Source organism: Carcharodon carcharias, chromosome 13 (genome assembly GCF_017639515.1).
Source record: "Carcharodon carcharias isolate sCarCar2 chromosome 13, sCarCar2.pri, whole genome shotgun sequence".
NCBI classification, from domain to species: Eukaryota; Metazoa; Chordata; class Chondrichthyes; order Lamniformes; family Lamnidae; genus Carcharodon; species Carcharodon carcharias.
Window position 1 is genome coordinate 126,839,362 of NC_054479.1, and position 25,250 is coordinate 126,864,611.

The 25,250-nt window shown below is 41.4% G+C and overlaps 1 protein-coding gene across 1 annotated transcript in view; it reads right to left on the reverse strand.

Moving 5' to 3' along the window:
- snd1 (staphylococcal nuclease and tudor domain containing 1) overlaps positions 1-25,250 on the reverse strand; it is a 946,160-nt gene that overhangs the window by 891,957 nt on the left and 28,953 nt on the right. Inside the window, exons 3-8 of the mRNA XM_041202041.1 lie at positions 23,076-23,196; positions 19,476-19,557; positions 17,113-17,273; positions 11,510-11,601; positions 5,978-6,136; positions 1,068-1,174 (exon numbers count right to left, since the gene is read on the reverse strand). Of these exons, the coding sequence (XP_041057975.1) occupies positions 1,068-1,174; positions 5,978-6,136; positions 11,510-11,601; positions 17,113-17,273; positions 19,476-19,557; positions 23,076-23,196 (722 nt within the window). The remainder of the gene's footprint in view (positions 1-1,067; positions 1,175-5,977; positions 6,137-11,509; positions 11,602-17,112; positions 17,274-19,475; positions 19,558-23,075; positions 23,197-25,250) is intronic.

Genomic DNA, 25,250 nt, shown 5'->3' on the forward strand with positions numbered 1-25,250 from the left:
GTTGATGGTAGGAGGTCCAGCGATGGTAATGCAGTTGAGCATCAAGGAAAGATGGTTGGATCCTCTTGTGGGAGATGGTAACTCCTTGACACATGTGCACAACACATTTTACTTAATACTTTTCAGCCCAAGCCTGAATGTTGTCCAGGTTTTGCTGCTGCATGCAAGAACAATCTGCTCCATTATCTGAGGAGCTGGTACTGAGTACTGCACAATCAACAACGAACATTCCCGCTTCAGGCATTATGTTGGAGGGAAGGTCATTGATGAAGCAGCTGAAGATGGCTGGAGACTACCCTGAGAAAGCCCTGTAGTAATGTCCTGAGACTGAAATGATCAGCCTCCAGCAACCACAACCATCTTCCTTTCTGCCAGCCATGACTCCAACCAGTGCAGAGCTTTCCTCCTGATTCACATTGGCTTCAATTTTGTTATTTTCAATATTTAGTTAGGCCAAAACTGTACACAGTATTCCAGGTCTATTCTCACCAAAGCCCTATAATTGCAGCAAGACTTCCTTCCTCTTACATTCTTAACTCCTTATAAAAACTAACATACCGTTTGCTTGCCCAATTGCTCATTGTACCTGTATGTTGACTTCAAAATCCTTTTACTAACATAATTGCATATCATTGTTAAGGAGTTCCAGTAGGAGAGGGTGGAGCAAAGATAAGAGAGGTTCCTGATTTTTCCCTTTGTCCTTCTCTCCCACGCTACAGACACCAATTCTATGGGAATAGTCCCACGAACACTGATCACCTTCCAGAGAGAGAGAGAGAGAGAGAGAGGGAGCGTACCTGAGAATTTTTGGCACCCTCTTCTACTCTTATTTTCTGTCTGTTGTGCATACAATTATAAAAATCAATTGCTTTTCTTGTTCACATATTCCAATGGAAGCAATTGTTTCTACAGTGATCAGGTGAAATTAAAAGAAGGGGGTGCCAAAATTTCTGTCTATCCAATGAGTTAAACACTCGGATAAATTCACCATTGTATTTCTGGCTAGTTTTTATTTGAGTTCCACAGAATATTTTTGATTTCCCAAATCACACAATTAAACAATTTACCTTTCACCAGCTCTAAGTTTTTCTGGTCCCTGGGTATAAACTGCAATTGACCAGTCAACACAGCGAGCAAATCCTTCACGAAGCAGCAGCTCGGTGATATTACCATTCTGTGGATGAAATGAGAAGAATTTAGTATGCGTCTCGCTTTAAAAGACAATGTAAATAAACCACATTTTTTCTGGTTATGTCATCAAACAGAAAAGGCGGCAGTGCCTTCTGTTGCCTTTGCCTGTTGCAGACTCCCGTGCATCTGCTTTTTACAGCAGAGCCCAATCCAGCCATATTCCTAGCACAAACCACCAGAATAACAGAAGTCAGAGGCTTGTTCTCGTTTACATTTTGTTTAGCCCTTAAACACAACTAGTGCCATAAAACATTAAAGATGCTTTCCCCCAGTCCTTTACTAGCATGATGCCCCTTCCCCTATTTTCTCCTGCACCACCAGCGCTTTGAAGCAGATTGTTTTTCTTTCTGCAACCAGCAGCTTTTTCCAGCAGATGGCAGAATTGGGTAGCTTCAGCAGGTCTCAATCTCGCTGCTCAAAAATCAGACAGTTCTCACGGTCTATCATAGCACAATTGTCATCGACAGTGATGTCAATCAGCACTTGCACAGCAACAGCCTGCTCACCCATGCTAGCTTTGTTGCAAACATGGACAAATAAACTGAACTCAAGAGGGGAAGTGAGAGAGACTGCCCTTGACATGAAGGCAGCAGTCGACCGAGTGTGGCAATGATGCTGAAATAAATATTGAAATAAATGGGAACCAGGTGGAGGAAACTCTACATTGGTAGGAGTCATGCCTAGCACAAAGGAGGATTATGGGCGAAAAAATTGAGGACTAGAACATTGCTGAGGGCTTCCTCAGGGAAGTGTCCTCGGCCCAACCATCTTCAGCTGCTTCATCAATGACCTTCCTTCCATCATAAGATCAGAAGTGGGGATGTTTGCTGAAGATTGCACAATGTTCAGCACCATTCACGACTCCTCAGATACTGAAGCAGCCCATGTCCAAATGCAGCAAGACTTGGACAATATCGAATTTATGGCTGACAAGTAACATTCGTGCCACACAAGTGCCAAGCAATGACCATCTCCAACAAGAGAAAATCCAGCTATTGCCCCTTGATGGCATTACCATCACTGAATCCCCCACTATCAACATCCTGAGGGCTTACCATAGACCAGAGTCTTAACTGGACTAGCCATATAAATGCTGTGGCTACAAAAACAGGTCAGAGGCTAGGAATCATAAGACAAGCAACTCACCTCCTAACTCCCCAAAGCCTGTCCACCATCTACAAGGCACAAGTAAGGAGTGTGATGGAATACTCTCCACTAGTCTGGATGAGTGCAGCTCCAACAACACTCAAGAAGCTCAACACCATCCAGGACAAAGCAACCCACTTGATTGGCACCACATCCACCAAGATTCACCCCCTCCACCACCGATGCACAGTAGCAGCAGTGTGTACCAACTACAAGATACACTGCAGAAATTCACCAAGGCTCCTTCGACAGCACCTTCCAAACCCACAACCGCTACCATCTAGAAGGACAAGGGCAGCAGATAGATGGGAATACTACCAGCTGGAAGTTCTCCTCCAAGTCACTCACCATCCTGACTTGGAAATATATCGCTGTTCCTTCAAAACTCTGGAATTCCCTTCCTAACAGCAATCTGGGTGTACCTACACCACATGGACAGCAGCAGTTCAAGAAGGCAACTCTCCACCATCTTCGCAAGGGCAATTAAGGATGGGCAATAAATGCTGGGCTAGCCAGCAAAGCCCACACCCCGTGAACAAATTTTTAAAAAGTCTTCACTACTTCATCAATGACCTTGCCTCCATCATAAGGTCAGAAGTGGGGATGTTCACGAATGATTGCACAATGTTCAGCGCCATTCATAACTCCTCAGATACTGAAGCAGGCTGTGTCCATATGCAGCAAGACCTGGACAACATACAGGCTTGGGCTAATAAGTGGCAAGTAACATTCACGCCACACAAGTGCCAAGCAATGACCATCTCCAGCATGAGAGAATCTAAGCATCTCCCCACAACAATCAACAGCATTACCATTGCTGAATCCACCATCATCATCCTGGGGGCTACCATTGACCAGAAGGCCAACCATATAAATGTTTTGGCAAGAAGAACAGTCAGGCTAGGAATGCTGTGGTGAATAACTCACCTCCTGACAATCCTCCCCCCCACCACCCCCCCAAAGACTGCCCACCATTTACATGGCACAAGTCAGGAGTGTGATGGAATACTGTACTGACCACTTGCCTAGATGAGTGCAGCTCCAACAACACTCAGGAAGCTCGACACCACCCAGGACAAAGCAGCTCGTTTGATCGGCATTTATTCATCGCCATAAATATTTACTTTCTCCACCACTGACACATAGTGGTAGCAGCCTGTACCATCTACAAGATACCCTCACGCAGTGTAGCTGCAGTGTAAGTATGAAGTTATCCATTTTTGTTGGAAAAATAAAAAGCAATTTATTATTTAAATGGAGAGAAACTTAAGAATGCTTCAGTGCAGAGGGATCTGGGTGTCCTCATGCATGAATCGCTGAAAGTTAGTATGCAGATACAGCAGGTAATATGGAAGGCAAATGGAATATTGGCATTTATTGCTAAAGGAATAGAGTATAAAAATGGGGAAGTGTTGTTGCAACTGTACAAGGCATTGGTGAGACCGCAGCTGGAGTACTGTGCACAGTTTTGGTCTCCTTACTTGAGGAAGGATGTAGTTGCATTGGTGGCAGTCCAGAGGTGGTTCACTAGATTGATTCCAGAGATGAGGGGCTTGTCTTATGAGGAGAGATTGAGCAGTTTAGGCCTATACTCACTAGAGTTTAGAAGGATGAGAAGAGATCTAATTGAGGTATGAGAGATGCTAAAGGGGATAGACAAAGTAGATGTGGAGCGCATGTTTCACCTTGTGGGGCATTCTAGAATGAGAGGCCATAGTTTTAGGCTAAGGGGTGGTAGATTTAAATCAGAGATGAGGAGGAATGACTTTTCTCAAAGGGTTGTGAATCTGTGGAATTCACTACCTCAGCAGTGGATGCTGGGATGCTGAATAAATTTAAGGCGGAGATAGACAGATTTTTAATTAGTAGCGGGTTGAAAGGTTATGGGAAGAGGGCGGGAAATTGGCCTTGAGGCCGAAATAAGATCAGTCATGATCATATTGAATGGCGGGGCATGCTCAAGGGGCTGAATTGCCTACTCCTGCTCCTAGTTCTTATGTTCTTATCTTATGTAATACTCCAAAGCTCCTTCAACAACACCTTCCAAACCCACAAGGGCAGCAGATGTGTGGAAACACCACCACCTGCAAGTTCCTCTCCAAGCCACATGCCATCCAGACTTGGGACTATTATTGCCATTCCTTCACTGTCACTAGGCAAAAACCTAAACTCCCTTCCTAACAGTACTGTGGGTGTACCTACATCAGATGGACAGCAGTGGTTCAAGGCAGCAGCTCACCACCACCCTCTCAATAGGGATGGGAAGGAAATGCTGGCCTAGCTAATGATGCTGACATCCTGTGAAAGAATGTAAATAGAAATCTACATACTGCACCAAGGGGTGAAAGAACACAGGTTCACTCCCATGATGCTTCATACTAAAGAGTCCCAAATTTTAGCAGATTAGCAAGATAACCCACCAAGAATAAATTACTTTTTTTCAAAAGAATGGAGGGAATGAGATAAAGGTTCAAAGGACAAGTAATTCCAATGGTCACCTGTGAGACAGATACTGGCAGAAATAAGGAAGTACAATGAATCTACAGGCTACAATAGTCTACACCAATAGTTCTCAAAGTGTGATCTTCAGTTCACTTCAGTGCTCGTGATGGTACACAAGAGTCCTTCAGATGGCCCACAGTTGATCCAAATTGCAAGTTACAGACCTGCAACCCCAGGCCAAGGCCACAAGGGAAAATTGAACAGAACCCTCATCACCACTGCTCGCATGACATCACACAACCAGACTGGCTCCCATATGCATGGCATGAGTTGTCATAAGTGTGAATAACAACCATGTAGTTTTATAAGAAAGATTTATGTTACTTTTACAAAGTGCAATTCAAGATTAGTTTTCAACACTCGTGAGGCAGAAAACAAAGATGAGAAACTGGATGAACTTGGAGCCCAACATGAGACTGAAACTTGGAACTTCTTACTGTCTCATCAAAAAGTAGTGCAATTCTTCCCATTAATTCTATGGGATTTTTTTTGCAGTGGTAAGCGAAAGTGAGTGGGATAGGACAGTAGGTAGACCACGGGGTCTTTTGCCTCAAATGATCTGCAGACAAAAAGGTTGGAGAACCACTGGTCTAAATTACTTTCACCAGATGCACAATCACCAATGTTTAGCACCCACACTTTCTTAACATTCATCTGTGGAGATGATGATTAAATCTGTAGCACCAGAGGAACTAGGCAGTATAAAGTGTACATCTATTCTTTTACCTCCAGGATACAGCATTCAAAAGGCAGGAGTTTGCCAAAGTCGTATGGCTGAACATCCTGTCAAAACTCATGGCATGGATGGTCAAATATCACTTTGCAAGCAAGTTTCAGGCACAATAGAGGAAACTTGAAAATGCAAGTCATCCATATCACAGCAAACCTGAGATAGTCAATGGGATTGACTGAAGGAATTACCCTGCACCTAATCCATGCAGCATCTGGCCTGAAAGTATTTGATGTAAGTGCAGAAGGCAATTTACTCTATCTATATGATGCCTGACCTTGCAAGTGTTTGGCATCATTACAAAAATATCCCTAATTTTTAGATATGTTTCTGTCCTAAGTGCACAATCTCTGCCAAATGGCACAGGAAAAGCACCTGTAGTTTCATTCCATCTTTGTCTAAACTCACCGGGTGAAGGATGGTTCCTAGAATGACCTGATTCTGCACACTCTCCAAGATGATCTGGACATCTCTTTGCAGAAGACGTGATTCTGTGAAAAACTTTGCTTCAGCTGCAAATGGCTCTGGTGTTTCTGTCCCATCAGCTTCACGTTTAAACGTCGGGCACTGTGCAGACAAAGGTGTAAAATAAATTAGAAACTCCACATATGCTAGTAAGTTACTACCAAGGTGGAATAAGCAACACACAGCTGTCCAGCTTCTGCTTTAGTTGTGTTAGTATCACAGGCCAATATCCACATTATGCCAACAGTTCTATGGGCAGCACTAGCTAAACCAGGCATAGACATTCAAGACATTGCAGGCCTACAGCTGTAACAATAACAAATCTACAAAAATTTCACTCAAATTTCAGTAATCCATAAAGAAATTATTTGTAAAAATGGCCTGCATTACACCCATTGAGCACTGTCAGTTTGCCTTAGCTAATAGAGCTCTTGTTTCTGTAACAGGAGGCTGTAACTTTAAGCATATTATCTAGGTAGGCATTCCAGTACCATGATGATGGGAGCATTTTATTGTCTGAAGTGCCATTTTTTAGATGATTAATGTATCAAATGTGCCTGCATCTTCAGGTAGATATTGAAAGCTGTATTGGATAGATAGCAAGACTGGTATTGTGAAATTACTTAATGGGTTAAGAGGCTCTCTTCATGCAAAGCCACCTTATGGCTTAAGCTTTGATATAATGCTATGTTAATTTAATTTTGAATAGTTACAGCACAGAAGGCCATTCAGCCCACTTCATCTATACTAGCACTGTATCCACATTGGCTCTCTGCAAGAGCAATTCACCTAGTGCCACTCTACTGCCCTTTTCCTATAGCCCTGCACATTTTTCTTTTCCAGATAATCATCCAATCCCCTTTTGAATCCCTCAATTGAACCTGCCTCCACCACACTCTCAGCATAGCATTCCAGATCCTAACCATTAGCTGGTTAGGATCTGGACCAATTCATTGAAAAAAAAATTTCCTTACGTCACCAAAGCTTCTTTTACCTATTATCGTAGATCTCCAATTCTCAATTCTTCCACCAATGGAAACAGTTTCTCCCCAGCTATCCGGTCCAGACTCATGATTTTGAATACCAACACCAACTCTCTTCTCCACGGAATACTGTCCCAGCTACTCCAATCTATCTACATAACTGAAGTCCCTCATCCCTGAAATCATTCTCACAAATCCTTTCTGCAACTTCTCTAATACCTTCGTATCCTGCCTGAAGTGCAGTGCCCACTTGAGGCTGAATCAGTGTTTTATATACAGATTTAACATGGTTTCCTTGCTTTTGTACTCTATGATCCGCTTAATAAAGCCCAGATTACCACATGCTTTATTAACCGCACTCTCAACCTGTCCTGCCACCTTCAATGAATTGTATCCAGGTCCCTCTAATTCTGTACCCCCTTTTCAAACTGTACCCTTTATTTTATATTGTCTCTGTAATTCTTCCTAACAAAATGAATCAATTCATACTTCTCTGCAATAAATTTCATCAGCCACTTGCCTACCCATTCTACCAACCTATGACTTTTTGAAGTTCTACACTATCCTCCTAATAATTCACAATGCTTCCAAGTTTTGTGTCATCTACAAATTTTGAAATTGTGCCCTGTACAACAAAAGTCTAGGTCATCATTATACATCAAGAAAAGCAGGGGTCCTAACAGCAACTCCTGGGGAACTCCACCAAAAATCTTCCTCCAGACCCTAAAACAACCACTCACTCAGCCAACTTCGTATCTGTGTTGCTACAGTCCCTTCTATTCCATGAGCTCTAATTATGCTTATAAGTTTTTTGTGTGGCACTTTATCAAATGCCTTTTGGAAGTCAATGCACACCACATCAATGACATTATCCTCATCAACCCTCTGTTATCTCATCAAAAGATTCAGGCAAGTTAGTTAAGCAAGATTTGCTCTTAAGAAATCTGTGCTAGTTTTCCCTAATTAACCTATATTTGCCCAAGTGACTATTAATTTTGTCCTGAACTATTGTTTCTTAAAAGCTTCCCCACCAAGGATAAACTGACTGGCCTGTTGTCGCTGGACTTATCTGTTCAAAAAAGGGTGTCAAGGGTGTAACATTTGCAATTCTCCAGTCTTCTGGCACCACCTCGGATTCCGAAAAAGGCAATAAAATTATGGCCAGTGCCCCTGCGATTTCCACTCTCACTTCCCTCAGTGTTCTTGGGTGCATCTCATCTAATCCTGGTGTCTTATCAACTTTAAGTAGACAGCCTACCCCAAACCTCCTCATCGATTTTAAACCCTTCAAGTGGCTGAACTATCTCCTCTTTCACCATGACCTGGGCAGCATCATCTCCCTTGGTAAAGACAGATGCAAAGAATCAACTTAATACGTTAGCCATGCCCCGCCTCTATGTGTAAATCCCCTATCTGCCCCACTCCTCCTTTTATCACCCTTTTATTTTTTATATGCCTATAGAATACATTTGAATTCCCTTTTATGTTTGCTGCCAGTCTCTTCTCACACTCTTTTTGCTTCTCTTGTATCCTTTTCCAATTCTCCTCTGCACTTTCTGCATTCAGCTTGCACTCATTTGCATTAACCGCCTGAAATCTGTCATAAGCACACTTTTGCTGCTTCATCTTAATCGCTATCTCTTTCGTCACCCAGGGAGCTCAGGATTTGTTAGCCCAAACGCTCTCCTCTTTAAAGGCAGCCCATTGTTCAGTTACAGTTTTGCCTGACAATCTTGGACTCCCAATTTTTTTTTGCGCCAGATCCATTCTAACCCAATTGAAGTTGGCTTTCCCCCAGTTAAATTATTCATACGCTGGGTTGTTCCTTCTCATTTTCAACAGCCAATCTAAACCTTATGATACAATGATCATTGTCCCTAAATGTTCCCCTACTGACAATCGATCCACCAGGCCCACATCATTCCCAAGGACCAAGTCCAACAATGCCTCCTATTTTGTTGACCGGAAACATACTGCTGAAGAAAGACATTGTGCGTTCAGGAGAATTCGAGTGCAAGCATTGTACTGCTGAAAAGTAAGCTTCCAGTATCTGTCTGCATGTTGAATTAGTAGACCTATTTTAGAATTACAAGCCAATTTTACACCACGATTTAAAATGCCACACAGATGAAGTGAAACAATTCTTTGTAAATAAATTTATCAAATAATGAGAGGTTATTTTTTTCCATTATTAAGAGATTAGGCGCTACAGTGGGTAAATGCTGGTCTTTCATTTCAGGGGCCTGAGTTTAAACCTTGCCAGATTGATGGAATTGCATAAAATAATGATGAAAGTTCATTTACGTGCTGGCTATAAAGGGTCCAGACAACATCAATTTGACCAGTTTCAATCTAGTTACTATAGGCATGCACTAAGGTGACAGTAAAATGGCCCCTTGCTCACAACTCCAGAGACCATAGAGTGGCTGATGCAGGAACTGGTAACATAAGGGACTGGAGAACAGTAGAATGATCTTTACTCTGCATCTAATCATGCAATATTTGATCTAAAAGTGCTGGATTGCCAATGTAAAGGGAGCTTTTCTCCATCTCCATGTTATCCCAGGCCTCAGGAGTGCTTATTGATGATAATGGCAACCAGAAATGAAAAGTGCTCCATTCCTCAGCATTAATAATTGGTCACTGAGCACAAAATAATTTTTTTTTTTTAAATTAAATCTCCTGCAATACTGCTCTCAATAAATCAAATGCCCATAAGATAAGTATTTTACTATATCATGTACAATACATTATTCTACTATTGAAGCAGAGCAGCGATTAAATTCTTCTGGCTCAGAGGCCAGAAAATCTAACTGCCTTAAGCAAGCAAAAGCTGAGGTGATTCTGAATTTAAATGTTTGACCAATGAACTTTGCAGATTGAAATGTTAGTCAAGTTCAGGTTCCAAATCAACCAAATAGAACTTGAAAATGGTTTTGCAAATACCATGTCTGGAATGGGTTGAAGCATAATATTTACGAAATTTATAAATATATAGTTGATAGTAATGGACATCTGAACTCTCAATTCAGCTTCCAAAATAGTGTTTGATTTTAAGGAATTTTCTATATTCCATGACAAGCAAAACATACAAATAATAAAGATTTGTATTTGTATGGCACTTTTCACAACCCCAGGATATCCCAAAGCATCCAATAAAGTACTTTTGAAGTATAGTCACTTGAAGAAAACATGTCAGCCAATTTCACCCCTCAAGCTCCCACTAACAACAATGCGACAATGACCAGACAACCTGTTTGCTTGTGGTGATGTTGATTGATTGGCCAAGACACTGAGGAAAACTCCCAATAATTTTAAAACAAGATGGAAGTGCAGAGGGGGGAAAATACAAAGGACAGGTCAACCACTTCCTGAGAGGAAGGGCAAATCATTAAGCTACCCTTGCACATCAGCTGGCTTCACAACATCTTTTGTTAATAGTTCAAGCAATGATAGGCACAGAAAAGAATAAAAACAAAAACTAAATTATTCTACTATCTTTAAAAGCTCATGTGTTATGGAATAATAATTTGCTTAAAAGTTAATTTACTCCCATGACACTATCGCCAATCAGTTATGAAAACAGCCTCAAGGTGGGCACTATTGGCAGGGGAGGTGATGCATATCCTCTGGCTGACATCTTCTCTTAACAACAAGATTCTGTTTTAAAAAAAAGTCAAAGTTTAAGGATTACAGGAGCTCACATCCATCCACCATGGCAGAGTTACTGGGGCAGAGATGAACTGTCAATATTAAAACTTCAGCAGGAAAATTTAATTCTCAAATGAAAAATACTGAGTGCCGTTTAGATGTATCAAAACACAACCTAGTAGAAATTTTTTTTTTTTCTGGAGAGAGAGAGAGAGAGAGATAAAAGAGAAAATTTAATGCCCACAGAAATATCGACTTATTCTTAAATTTTAGGCAGCAGGGAGATGAGGGGCAGATTTTGCTACCAAAATATATTTTAATTAAACCTTGCCTTCCATCAATGCCCACTGCTTCCTGCTTTCAGTGGCTCATACGGAGTTAAAAACAGAAAATATTGCAAATATTCAGCAGATCAAGCAGAACCTGTGGTGAGAGACAGAGTTAATGTTTCAGACCAATAACCGTTCATCAGAACAGGTCTGAGTTCTGACGAAAAGTCACCGACCTGAAACGTTGACTCTATTTTGCTCTCAGTATTTACACCATTTTCAGTTCTCTTTCAGATTACCACCAGATGAGGTATTCTGCTTTTGTTGTGCAAGTAGTGTTGAGTATAGGCAGTCACAGTTAAGCAAAAGAGTCATGTTTCGGCATTTTGACAGACATCCTGAAAACACATTGTCCAATCACAATCAATTACCTTTAAACAAAGGGCAGTACATTGCATTAGGAAATCAGAGAGATCAGCCATGTCACTTGGAAATCAGTCTGAACCTGTAGACGTGGCAAGTCAATACAGTTATACATTAAATGTAACAGCAATCTTGTTATACAGATGTACCTTGACACCAGAAAGCATAACTGTCACCAGGTAGTAGTCAGGCAGTAACAAAGCTCTCACGACACTTCCATCTCGCACATGCTCAATGACAGCTGTTCAAAAAAGAAAAAAATTCAGTCCACATCCCTTGAACAGAAGCTTACATTAGTGTGTGACATCTTTAATGCAGAAAAGAGGTATTTATAGAGCAGAGAAACAGAATCACAACAGGCCCCGAGCCAAGAGGTGATCAAAATGTGAGTCGACAGGATTTTTCTTTTGTTAACATAAAAAATGTGAAGAGAAGTAGAAAGAGAGAAGGGCTCAAGGAATGGTTCCAGAGTGTTCATCCCAAGGTAGCTGATGGTTATATCAATAGGTTAGAGAGATTGAGAAAGTCATACTAAGAGCTGCAGAGCGCAAGGTTAGAGAAGGTTGAAGAGGTTGAGTATGCACAATCATGGAAGGGTTTAAAATTGGAAAATATTAAACTTAACACTGTGGGACACGATACAGGTGTTGATCAGGGAATCCGGATAGGATGAACGACCAGGACATCATTTAGCTCGCTGAGCTTTGAATGAGTTAATTTTAGTAGAGGATGGAGACCAGCAATAATTGGTATAGGAGCCCAGGATTTGCAAAAGCACAATGGGGTGAGGTAAGGATGGAGGTGGGTAAAGGTGTACAAAAGAAAATAAGCAGCTCTGGTGCTACCTTGATCCAATAACCCTCTGAGGCAGAAGCAAGAATCCTACAACAGAGCAAAGACTAAAACCAGGAAATAAGAAATGGAAAGTTCCACTGCTAAGTCCAGATTCCTGACCACAATGTACAATCTCCACGCTAAATAATTAATTGGTCAGTTGCTATCTGCAACAGCATATAGTTGCATTTATATAGCTCCACTAATGTAATACTCTTAAGACACATCATAAAGGAGCATCATGAAGCACAATTTGAAACAAAGCTACTTAAAAAGCTATCAGGGCAGACCAAAAGCTTCGACAAAGAGATAGGTTGTAGAAGCATTCTAAAGGGGAAATTCCCAGACGGGTAACTCGGAATTCCAGAGTTTAGGGCTTTGGCAACTGAAGGTACAGCCACCAAGGGTGGAACATTTAAAATCAGGGCAGCTCAAGAGGTCAAAATTAGAGGAGCGCAGATGTCAGAGTATTGTAGGACGGCCGAAAATTACACAGACAGGGGAGGTGGTATGGGCAAAGCCACAGAAGGATTAAAAAACAAGGATGAGAATTTTTAAAACGAGGAGTCAATATAGGTCAGCAAGCACAGGGCAGATGGACAAACAAGACGTGGTGTGAGCAAGGACACAAACAGCCAAGACTTGGGTGATCTCAAATTTACAGAGGGTAAAATGTGGGAAGCCGCCCAGGTCAAGTCTAGAGGTAACAAAGGCATGGATAAGGGTTTTCAGAAGCAAAAAAGCTGAGGCAAGGGCAAAGTCAGGCAATGCTACATAGGTGGTCTTAGTGATGGCATGGGTATACGGTTGAAAGCTCATCTCAATGCCAAATAGGACACCAAATTTGCAAACAGTCTGGTTCAGGCTCAGACAGTTGCCAGGGAAAAGGATGGAATCAGTGACTAGGGAACCAACTGAAATGAGAACTGAAGACAATGGCTTTAGTATTCCCAATATTTAATTGGGGAAAAACTCCTCATCCAGTACTGGATGTTGGACAAGCAGTCACATAACTTAGACAGTGGAGAAATTGAGAGAGATGTTGGGGAGGTAGTGCTGGGTGTATATGTGAAAACCGACTGCATTGATTTTGGATGATACAGGGGCAGAATGTAGATGAGAAATAGGGGGGAGCCAGGGATAAGCCCTTGGGGGCTATCAGAGGCAACAGCGCAGGTGATACTCTAGCTATGATTAGACATCTAAGAATGGAACCGGGCTAGCACAGTCCCACCAGCTGCATAACAGTGAAGAGGCACAGAACACAGGGCAACTTGTGTGCCAAACATCAGAAGCAGCATGCAACAGATACAGCTAAGTGATTTCACAACCAACAGATCAGATCCAAGCTCTGCAGTCCTGCCATATCCAGTTGTGAATGGTGGTGGACAATTAAAGAAATAACAGGGAGGGGGAGGCTCCATAAATATCCCCATCCTCAATGATGGGAGAGCCCAGCACCTCAGTGCAAAAGACAAGGCTGAAACATTTCCAACCAACATCAGCCAGAAGTGCTCAGTAGATGATCCATCTTGGCATCCTCCTGAAGTCCCCAGCATCACATGCCAGTCTTCAGCCAATTCAGTTCATTCCATGTGATATCAAGGAATGCCTGAAGGCACTGGGTACTACAAAGGTTATGGGCTTTAACATCATTGTGGCAATAGTGCTGAAAACTTGTGCTCCAAAACAATAGATCATGCACAACTTAGAATTATCAGAAAGCAAAGCATGATTTTCTTTAAAAAATTAAAAAAATAAAATTCAAGATTGAGATCATCAGGTTTTAAGGTAAACAACCTTAGCCAAGCTGTTCCAGTGCAGCTACAACACTGGCATCTACCTGGCAATAAGGAAAATTGCCCAGGTATGTCTTGCCCGCAAAAAGCAGGACAAAGTCAACCCGGCCAATTACCCCCCCATCAGTCTGCTCTTGGATCATCAGCAAAGTAATGGAAGAGTCATTGATAGTGCTATCAAGCAGCACTTGCTCAGCAATAATCTGCTCACAATACCCAGTTTGGGTTCTGTCAGGGCCCTTCGGCTCCTGACCTCATTACAAACATGGACAAAGAGCAGAATTCCAGAGGTGAAGGGAGAGTGACCATCCTCGACATCAAGGCAGCATTTGACCAAGTAGGGCATCAAGGAGCCCTAGCAAAACTGGAGACAATGGGAATCGGAGAAAATTCTCCACTAGTTGGAGTCATACATGGCACAAAAGATGACAGTTGTAGTTGTTCGAGGCCAATCATCTCAGTCCTGGAACATTGCTACAGGAGTTTCTCAGGGTAGTGCTCTACACCCAGTCATCTTCAGCTGCTTCATCAACGACATTTCTGCCGTCATAAGGTCAGGATTGGGATGCTCACTGATATTTGCACAATTACCATTTGCAACTCCTCATTTACTGAAGCAGTCCGTGTCCATATGCAGTAAGGTCTGGGCAACATTCAGCCTTGGGTTGACAAGTGGCAAGTTACATTCACACCACATAAGTGTCAGACAATGACCATCTCAACAAAAGAAAATCTAACCATCTCCTCTTGACATTTAATGGCATCAACATCACCCAATCGTCCACTATCAACATCCTGGAGGTTACCATTGACCAGAAACTGAACTAGCCATGTAAATAGTGGGCTACAAGAAATCAGAGGCTGGGAATTCTGCAGAGAGTAACTCACTTCCTGACTCCCCAATGCCTGTCCACCATCTACAAGGCACAAGTCAGGAGTTTGATAGAATACTCACCACTTGCTTGGATGAGCACAATTGCATCAACACCCGAGAAGCTCGACAGAATCCAGAACAAAGCTGCCCACTTGATTGGCACCCCATACACCACCTTAAATATTCACTCCCTCCACCACTGACGCACAGTAGCAGCAGTGTGTCCCATCTACAAGATGTACTGCAGTTACACACCAAAGCTCCCTTGACAGCATCTTCCAAACTCGCAACCTCTACAACCCAGGAGGACAGTGCAGCAGATGAACACTACCACTCGCAAGTTCCGCTCCAAGCCACACACCGTCCTGAGCTGAAACTATACTGCTGTTCCTTCACTGTCAATGGATCAAAATCCTGGAACTTCTTCCTAACAGCACTGTAGGTGTACTCTCATGACATGGACTGCAACAGCTCAGGAAGGCAGCTCACCATCACCTTCTCAAGGACAACTCATGGTGGGCAATAAATGCTGGCTTAGCCAGCAATACCCACATTCCATGAATTAATAAAAAAAAAGCAGGAAGGTGTGGTCAACCACATTAACGGCTGCAGACAGATCAAGAAGGACAAGAAAGGATAGTCTGCCTTTGAAACAGTCACATGTGATTTCATTTGTGGCTTTGGTAAAAGCCATTTCGGTACCAGCAGACGTACCTGATTGGGAGGATTAAAACATGAAGCTCTGGGAAATATAGGCAATGAATTAGGACGCAATAACACATTCAAGGACCTTGGAGAAGAAAGGGAGGCTGCAGATGGAGTGATGATTTGCAAGGACGGTTGAGGCAAGGGTTGATTTTTTGATGAGGCAACGACAATGACAAATTTGAAGGGAGAAATCAACAAAATCTAAAGAGGCAAGCCGTTAACAATACCAGCTAACATAGGACTCAAGAATGTAAGCTGGGTGGTCAGCAGTTTAGTGAGAATAGGGTAGAACAAGTAGATGATGGGTCTCATGAAAAAAAATGAACTTCGAGATGGCATGAAGGGAGATAGGAGAGAAGCTAGAGAAAGATGCAAGTTCAGGGCCAGAGTAAGGTGGAACATTAGAGGAAATAGGTCCGATGGGTTAGCGGAAGGAGAAAAGTGGCAGGGGCAGCTGATCAGATGACCTCAATCTTAGTGACAAAGAAGTCTATGCATTCCTTGTGGTTACTATTATTGGAAATGAGGGAAGAGGAACTGCACAGGGTAAATTCTCCATAAGTCTGAAATTCAACCTTCTAACACAGTTCCAGTAAATTCATTGATCCCATCCAAACCATAAAACTACAGTCGTATAGGCTTAAAGAGCAGTTAATATCAATCATTAATTCCTTCAAAATTTACTGGGTCAATTCCAAGACTTCACTGAAGCTCATTTTCTGGACCTTTTAATAAAGAGGGTGACCAACAACTGTGAACACCACAGTTCCAAGAATTCCAGTGCAAGATGGGTGCAGTTGCTATGAGCATCACAGAAAGGGATCTTGCCTGTGCTGGCTCAAAGAGCTATCCAATTATTCCCACACCACTCTCTTCTCCCCCATAGCCATACAATCTTTTTCTTTTTCAAGTATTTACACAATTCCTTCTATTTCGTTATTACTTAATCTACTTGAACCACACTTTCAGGCAGTGAATTCCAGATAATCAAACTCACTAAGTATTCCTCTGGTTACTGACTCTTATGTCATTGCAAACAATTTCTCCTTCCTTACTTCAGCAAATGATTTTGAACACCTCTATCAAATCTAAGGAGAACAATCCCAGCTTCTCCAGTCTTTCAGCAGACTTTGAGAAACAGCCATATCAAAAAGTCTATATTAGAGCTTCACAATATAAGCTCAGTGAACTGCTCCTGCTCAAACCTCTCCACACCCCACCCTGCCTAGTGCTGCTCAGAAACAGCCACTACAAGGCAAACAAGAAAAGCCCAGGTGGTGACTCCCACCCTCTGGGAAAAGCAATCAGCTTCTACTTGATGTCTCAACAAAGCTGCGTTTGGGAACCCAAGACATTTCATATGCCAAGACAGACCCCATTATCGTTTTGGTTATGTCAGTCATTTAACCAACACACCTGTGACACTATGGGAAGCATCTTTTGTAAACAGTCTAAATATTGCCCTTTTTTGCCACAGTAAACCATGGCTTACTGAATAAAACACCAAGAATTGAGTACACAGAATGCAAATACTAACCATTAACAGGTTTTTGATGATTGGAGTCCACAAAATGGCGAGGATTTTCTATGGTGTATTTCAGATCTCGTATGGTATGTGAACCGCCTCCATCACCCCACATTCCTTTCTTAGCAGCTTTTGCTTGATCTTCAAGCTCACAAAGTCGTGTTTGCTCAGGGCTAAGAGAAAAATACAATAGAATTAGCAAAATCCTGCATACCATTTCCCTCCCAGGCTCTGCCAACGTGACTCTTGAATCAAGGAAGTATCTACCTGATTGTGCTTTTCCTGCATCTTGTGTCAGCAGTGGATCAGTACTGAGTCAGCAGATTGTGGGTTCAAGCTTGACCCAAGAGCACAAAATCTAGGCTGACACTCCAATGCAGTGCAGAGGGCATGTTGCACTCTCAGAGGTGCTGTCTTGCAGATTAGGAATTAAATTAAGGCACCATTAGTCCTCTCAGGTGGCGATAAAGAAATTACTTACTGCTATTTTGAGGTGCAGAATGGCTCATTTGGAGTTTAAACACCAGCAGACTAAATGGGCCAAATGGTCTGCTTCTGCACTGTAATTCTATGTAACCTAAGTCTTCCCTGCATCGTCCAATGTGATGGGCTGATATTAGGAATTTATCATCTGAGGAATCTCTGGCACATACCACAATATTCTAGGGCATAACAAATTTCCTGATGCTTTGTACCACCTAGCCCAAAATTGGCTTCACAAAGACATTCCAAGTCAGCTGTACCAAAATTCTACTGAATATCGCTAATCATACACATATCACGCAAAACGTGTCAAGTCATGAAAGACAGCAAACTACTCTTCAGTTTCCCAAATGTTGAGCACATTTCCTTCTCCTCCATGTGCCCCACCAAGTTTTAAGCAGATATGGTAAACTTGGCTATTGGAAATTACTGACTGGGTTCTCCTGATGTGAGGGAGGGCTTGGAGATGGAGACTTGGGGGGGGGGCGGTGATGTGGAAGAAATCGAGAGATAGTTGGGGGGCAGGGTGGGAGAAAAATCAGTAAGTGGTTGGGTGGGAACAAAATTGAGAGGCGGTTGTACGGGGTGATTAAGGTGGTGGTGGTGATGAGGGGAGGAGACAGAACTTGGTGGGGGTGAGGGGGAAGAGAGGGGTAGTGGTAGGGAAGACAGGAGATGGTGATGGTGATGGGTAGGAGCAGAATGTGGGGTCGGAATGGGGAAGAAATGCCAAGACAACCCACTCAATTGTTACCCAGAAAGTCCAGCTACGGGGAAAAAAAAAAAATCAACCTATCTTGGCTAAGTTACCCCAGTGGGCAAATAACCTGTCAACATACACTGCCTCAACTCCCTCAAAAAATCATCAGGGGCCAGTAACTTGATAAGGAGTTCATGCCTCCAACTGGAGGGCAGAAAACTGGCAGAGAAAAAGAATGAAAGAAAAATGTCAATTAATACTGTGTACTCCTGTGATGGATGATAAACAGGTTCCCATCCCACTCCACCAATTCCCCACACAATGAGGTTTCCAATTTCAGTAAAATCACTGGAGATGGCACATCCCCTCAGGGATAGAGAAAGTCAGCTTTGCATCTGAGGAAAATGACATGCTGTCAAGCACATGTTAATGTAAACATATGACAGCACATCACTGTTCTGAGTGAAAGGGAGAGCAATGACAGGGCGGATGGTCAGGCGAGGGGGATGGGACGGTGGCAGATTAGTGGGGATAGCACTAAGAAGTAAGAGATAGCTGCAGCATTACCTGCAGTTCTTCCATTAATTAGAAACTAATGAGTTTCTCCTAAATCATCTTTTCTGTACAAAGGTAGCAAGATAGAACAAAATAACTATCACCCACATAAATACATGCAAATTCTATTACTTCTAACCTACTTCAAAAGGATCTTTGCAAGCTTCAATTTACAAATCTTTGAGGGTTGAATTCTGTTGTTCAGTTATAGTACTGTCTCATCAGCGATCAAGGAAGGTCAATGCTACAAGGCCCCCTTGGTTTGCTGACACTTGGAATTAATCAGATGTTAGGAACTGGATTGGGCTGTGGGAGGGGAGAAATAAATCTAACAATGCTACCATCTTTTCCTCTTCACTAACCCAGCACCCTGAATTTTCTCATCAAATCATATTCAAAATGATTTAATCAACCCCAAAACCAAAATACATTCAATGGAGAATGGAAAGAAAAACTGAACTAAGGAGGAAACAAGTCGGTATTTCAAGCCAACAGCCATTGCATTTTTTTTTAAAAACCTGGATTTAGCAAGTCCAATGTTATTCTATTAATTATGGAGGGCAGGGAAAGCGCAAAAGATCCTTTTAATTTCTTCCAATTCACCAACAGCGTTTTCTTAAAAAGTAAGAGTACTCACTTTGCTCCTCGAATTCCTTCCCTACGAACTGCAACCAATCCCTCAGTTAACAACGATTCTGCAATGTTCTCCCCCGTGGTATCTAAGTTATCAGAAGAATGACATTAAAAAACAATTCAGTGCACTGATTCAGAACAACACAGAAAACAGTAATCTAGAAACCAAATAACAGCCTTGCTGGAAGATTCATCCAGCAGCAACTAGATAGGTTTTATAAAGTAGTCAATATAATCACAAATTTCTAGATTGGATTGGGTGAGTTAAAGGTCACAGCAGCATAGATGTCGTATGTGGGAGAGACTGTTATTAATGAGCTAAATGGTCTTCTCCTTCCACCACCCCCAGCCACTCCCTCTGGTTTATGCTTGTATTCCAAGTAAACAGACTCCTCAAAAACAAATCTATTTTTGCAACAAGTGCCATAGCATTGGTTCCAAATATATATTTCAATAAATTTCTATCGCTGATGCAACAAAGCTACATCTAACAATCCATCACTGCCATAAACCCAACCACCACCAGTAAAGCAGGCACACTGGAACTAGCAACAGGTTTAAAAGATAATTTAAGGATTTAGACAACTCTTTAAAACTCAAAAGTGAAGCTGAGTGAACCCCAAATAAGGATAATTTAACAGCCAGGTAATTTTCTATCTGGAAAAAAGGGACATTATCGTGGATAAGTCAGCAACAAAAGCTAAAGAATTGGTGATCGATGAAATTTGACAAAAACCAAAAAAGTTCCAGATACCTTGGAACCTGGGACAGAAAGCAAACATTTGGAGAACACACAAACTTTACTAGCCATTCTGTACATGCAAGGGAGTGTGTGAGAACGTGTATTATGTTTTTCCTTCTTGTTCTGTTCTTTATTAAATGACGTTCATCAGTAATACCCTTAGGATCAGATAAAATGATCCACACCTGAAATGTTGATTTGGTTATTGTTCATAGGTGCTCCCTGACCTGCTGCATGTTCCCAGCACTTCCTTGTTTTTTTAAACCTGCAGCTTTTATATTTAAATCTGCCCCTATCTTCCTCAGGGCCGCTGGAGGCCAACTGTTGCAAGAAGACTATTTTGTACCTCTTACACAGTAGATTTTAGGAACACAGGAACAAGAGTAGGCCATTCAGCCCCTTAAGCTTGTTCCACTATTCAATGAGATCATGACTGATCTGTGTCTTAACTTCATCCGTCTCCCTTGGCCAGCACAAATGTATCGATCTCGGATTTAGATGGCATTTTGAGACAACTTGGAAGCCTAATACTCTTAAAGGATAATTAAATCTCCAATTTAAGGGTCTCTTCAATATCCTTCAATTTTTATGTTTAAGGTTAACAGGGATTGTACCAAGATTTCTTGGTATCAACTTTGACACTCTATTTGATATTGCTAGTCTTCAATTTGATGTCACTTCAGCATGCATGCACCATAGTGCAACTCACTCAACTAACTAAATACATTTAGCAAGTCAGTGGAGCTCAATGCTCCAAAAAAATTCACAACACTCATTAAAAATAGGGTCCCACTGCACCAAAATCTCCATGGTTGCATCCAATTGCCAACAATGGTGCATGGCATTCCACAACAGAAAAGTATCTAAAAAGGGCCCTTGTTAAATATGTTTAGGTCTCTCAAAACAGATCTAATTGGAGATACATCCACAGTACAAAATGGATGACAGTTTATTGCAAGTTAACACGGAATATGAATACATGAAAGTAGGGCATGGGAAGATAGGTCCTCCTACAGGACAATGCTATCATTCAGGAATCTGACAATACAAACTGATGAATCAGATCTTATAATTCTTACTCCCAATTTGCAAAAAAGTAGGAAAGGAATTGTAATTTCCTATACTTCATAGTCTTCCCTAGAATCGTCCAAAGTAAAGAAAAACTCAAATCCCCACCCACAACTTTACAAGGCAATCAAGCAAGCATCAAAAGAGCATGGCTACATGCTTGAATCCGTCAGCAAGCAGATTTAACTACTGCATCCTCCCACCCCTGGTTATCCCACACTTCTTTATTTCAGTGTGATAGAAAGTAATGCAAGGATGAGCTTCAACACAGGAAATAGAACCTGCTGCAACAGATCTGCTCCTCAAACAAATTACTAGACAGAGACGAAAGCTTTTAGCACCCAGCCTTTGCTTTAGGACAATAAAACATTATTCCAACAACTCATATAAGGCACATTTCATAAATTTTTGATAACATCTGAAATTTGAATTTATGATTCTTTAAAGAGTACTACCAGTACATTTTTAAACAAGTTATACTGCAGCTTCAAAAGAAAAAACCGAATTGACCAAAGCATCATCCTATTAATCTTTAACTAAAAGCCCTAATGGAAGCATTGGTTAAAGTTTTGGAGCTTAATACCTGCTTAAAGTTGCATTTTGTAGAAAAAAAAAGGCAGCAGTCCTGGATGCCATCATTGACTAGAACATTTGTCTCGGAATCACTATTAATGATGCCAAGACCTGTGGACTTGCATCAAATTAAATAAAGAAAATTGCATTTTACGGCCTTGAAACAAGGCAACTGAGGGGTAACCTTAGGGATATGATACAGTAGATGATATAAGAAAAGTAAATATGAAATAGAAGTTCCAAAATAAACTGACAAAAGTCAGTCCAAAATAGAAAACTGCATTAATGCTGAAGTCAAGATGTTCATATAACAAAATGGACCAGAAATGGATTTCTAGCCTGCGAGTACAGGCAAAAAACATTACAATACTTTTCAATAATTGGGTTTCATGATTTTTTTATTTATTTATTGGTAGGGTGGGTGGAAGGTAAGCATACTTCCAGGTCATTGTAAATGCACAAAGAGGCAAAAGAGCAGCCCAGCCTCCCAATAACTTGACAGCAGCAGAATGATTGGCAGTGAAGGGCCAGTTAAAGCACATTTGTTACTTTGCTTCTGTAAGTATTGTTCCGAAATAAAAACAGAAAATGCTGGAAATACTCAGCAGGTCAGGTAGCAAAGGAGAGAGAAACAGAGTTAATGTTTCAGGTCAGTGATCTTTCATCAGAACTGGGAACAGTTAAGAGTAAGAGATTTTGAGCAAGGGATGGTTGGGACAAGAACAAAGGAAAGTCAGTGATGGGGTGAAAGTCAGCAGAAATTGATTGACAAAAGTTCTGAATGATACAGCCAATTACTACCCTCTTTAATCCTAATCATATTCCATCATACAAGCCTCAACTTGTCATTTACATTTATCAAAGAATTATTGGAACTGGTCCCAGCCACTGGATTTGAAGACAAGAAATATGCAATGTACTGTTATCGTCTGAGTAAGACAGTGAGGTTACTAAACAAGTCACTTGTGAGAATTATCTGAACTCCTGATACAGAGGCATGAAGTTTAATATTTCCATTTTGAGGTAATTTTGTTTTTGAATGAAGATATTCCTACGTAACAGGAAAAAGATGCCTTTTTTTATGATTACACACATCCAAGATTTGAGGATATAGTCATCAGGTAATGTTTCCCTCTCTTCCAATATACAATGGCTAAGGTGGAGACAATTTGATACAGTTTATTCAAAACCTTCAGCTTGTACGAAGAATAATTCACTAACCTTTGCCCAAGTAAACCATTCCATATTCACGACCCTGGGGAGTCTTGTACTCCACAGTGAAACACACCTCTTTTCCAATCAGTTTCTTCCTGAGGAACTCACGAGCTGGCCAAGCCCAAGGCTGCAAAAGAGCACAAGAAATATTGTACTCGAGTAACAAACTTGTGGAATACAGGTAGATAAATAACAAATTGATCCAATTGGCAACTAATGCATTTCTGCAAAGAGAAACGACAAATTTAGTAAAATTATTGAAATGAATAGAGCAGACTTGTTAGATCATATGGCTAGGGTTTATTTTCCCTTCATTTCTAAGAATTTATATGACAATTATGTTGCAATCCGTAGAGCTATCACTGAGCAGCAACTGTATAGATCACATATTAAACAGTATTAGCTCAACAATAACAGAACCAATTATCAGCATCAACTTGGCTCACTTCATGGCCATTCACCTCCGATCAAAAAGGCGATGGGCTCAGTCCAAGATCTGAGCACAATCTTGGCTGACGTTTATTTCAATACTATGGGGTGGTGCAATTTTAAAGATTGTTTTTTTATTTATTCATTCATGGGAAGCGGGCATCAGTGTATTGGCCAGCATTTATTATCCATCCCTCTGCAGGACTGCAGAACCATCTTTGTGGGATCACGTAGAAACATAGGACATAGGAGCAGCAGTAGGCCATTCTGCCCATCAAGCCTGCTCTACCATTCAATTAAATCATGGTTGATCATCTACCTCAATGACACTTTCCCATGCTATTCCCATATCACTTGATGTTATTGGTATCCAGAAAGCTATCGATTTTGGTCTTGAACATGCTCAATTATTGAGCTTCCACAGCCCTCTTGGGTAGAGAATTCCAAAGATTCACCACTCTCCGAGTAAAGAAATTTCTCATCTCAGTCCTATATGGCCTGTCACTTCTTCTCAGACTGTGTTCCCTGGTTCTAGACTTACCAGCCAGGGGAAACATCCTATCTACATCTACCCAATCACAAGCTGTAAGGATTTTGTGTTTCAATGAGATCATCTCTCATTCTTCAAAACTCTAGAGAACACAGGCTCAGTTTCAACGTCTCCTCATAAGACAATCCCGCCATCCCAGGGATTAGTCAGGTGAACCTCTGTTGCACTCCCTCAACGGCAAGTAGATCCTTCCTTCAGTAAGGAGGCCAAAACTGTACGCAATGCTCCAGGTGCAATCCCACCAAGGCTGTACATAATTGCAGCAAGACATCTTTACCCCTGTACTCAAATCCCTTTGTGATGAAGGCCAACATAACATTTGCTTTCCTAACTGCTTGCTATACCAGCATGCTAGTCTTTAGTGACTCATGAACAATGACACCCAGATCCCTTTGGACATCAACACTTCCCAACCTCTCTCTATTTAAGAAACACTCTATCTTTCTGTTTTTTCTACCGAAGTGAATAACTTCACACTTATTCACATTTTATTCCACCTGCCAAGCTCTTGCCCATTCACTTAGCGTCTCCAAGCCCCCCTTGAAGCCTCCTTGCATTCTCCTTACAACTTACAAAACTAGGTCGGGATGTGTCATTAGCAAATTTGCAAGTATTATATTTGGTCCCCAAATCCAAATCATTTATACAGATTGTGACCCAAGCACTGATCCTTGTAGTATCCCACAAGTAACAGCCTGCCATCCTGAGAATGACCCATTTATTCGTACTCTGTTTTCTATCCATTAACCAATTCTCAATCCATTTCAGCATATTATCCCCAATCCCATGTGCTCTAATTTTGTTTATTACCCTCCTGTGTGGAACCTTATCAAAAACCTTCTGAAAATCCAAATTTACCACATCTACTGATTTTCCTTTATCTATGCTACAAGTAACATCCTCAAAAAACTCCCAACAGGCTTGTCAAACATGAGTTCCCTTTCAGAAATCCATGTTGACTCTGCCCAATCATATCATTATTTTCCAAGTGTCTTGTTATCACATCCTTTATAATAGATTCCAACATTTTCCCTACTACTGACATCAAACTAACAGGTCCGTAGCTCTGTTTTCTCTCTCCCTCCCTTAAATAGTGGGGATTTATTTGCTACTTTCAAGTCTGCAGAAACCTTTCAAGAATCTACAGAATGTTGAAATTTAACCACCCATGCATCCACTACTCTATGTTTAGAACCAATTTC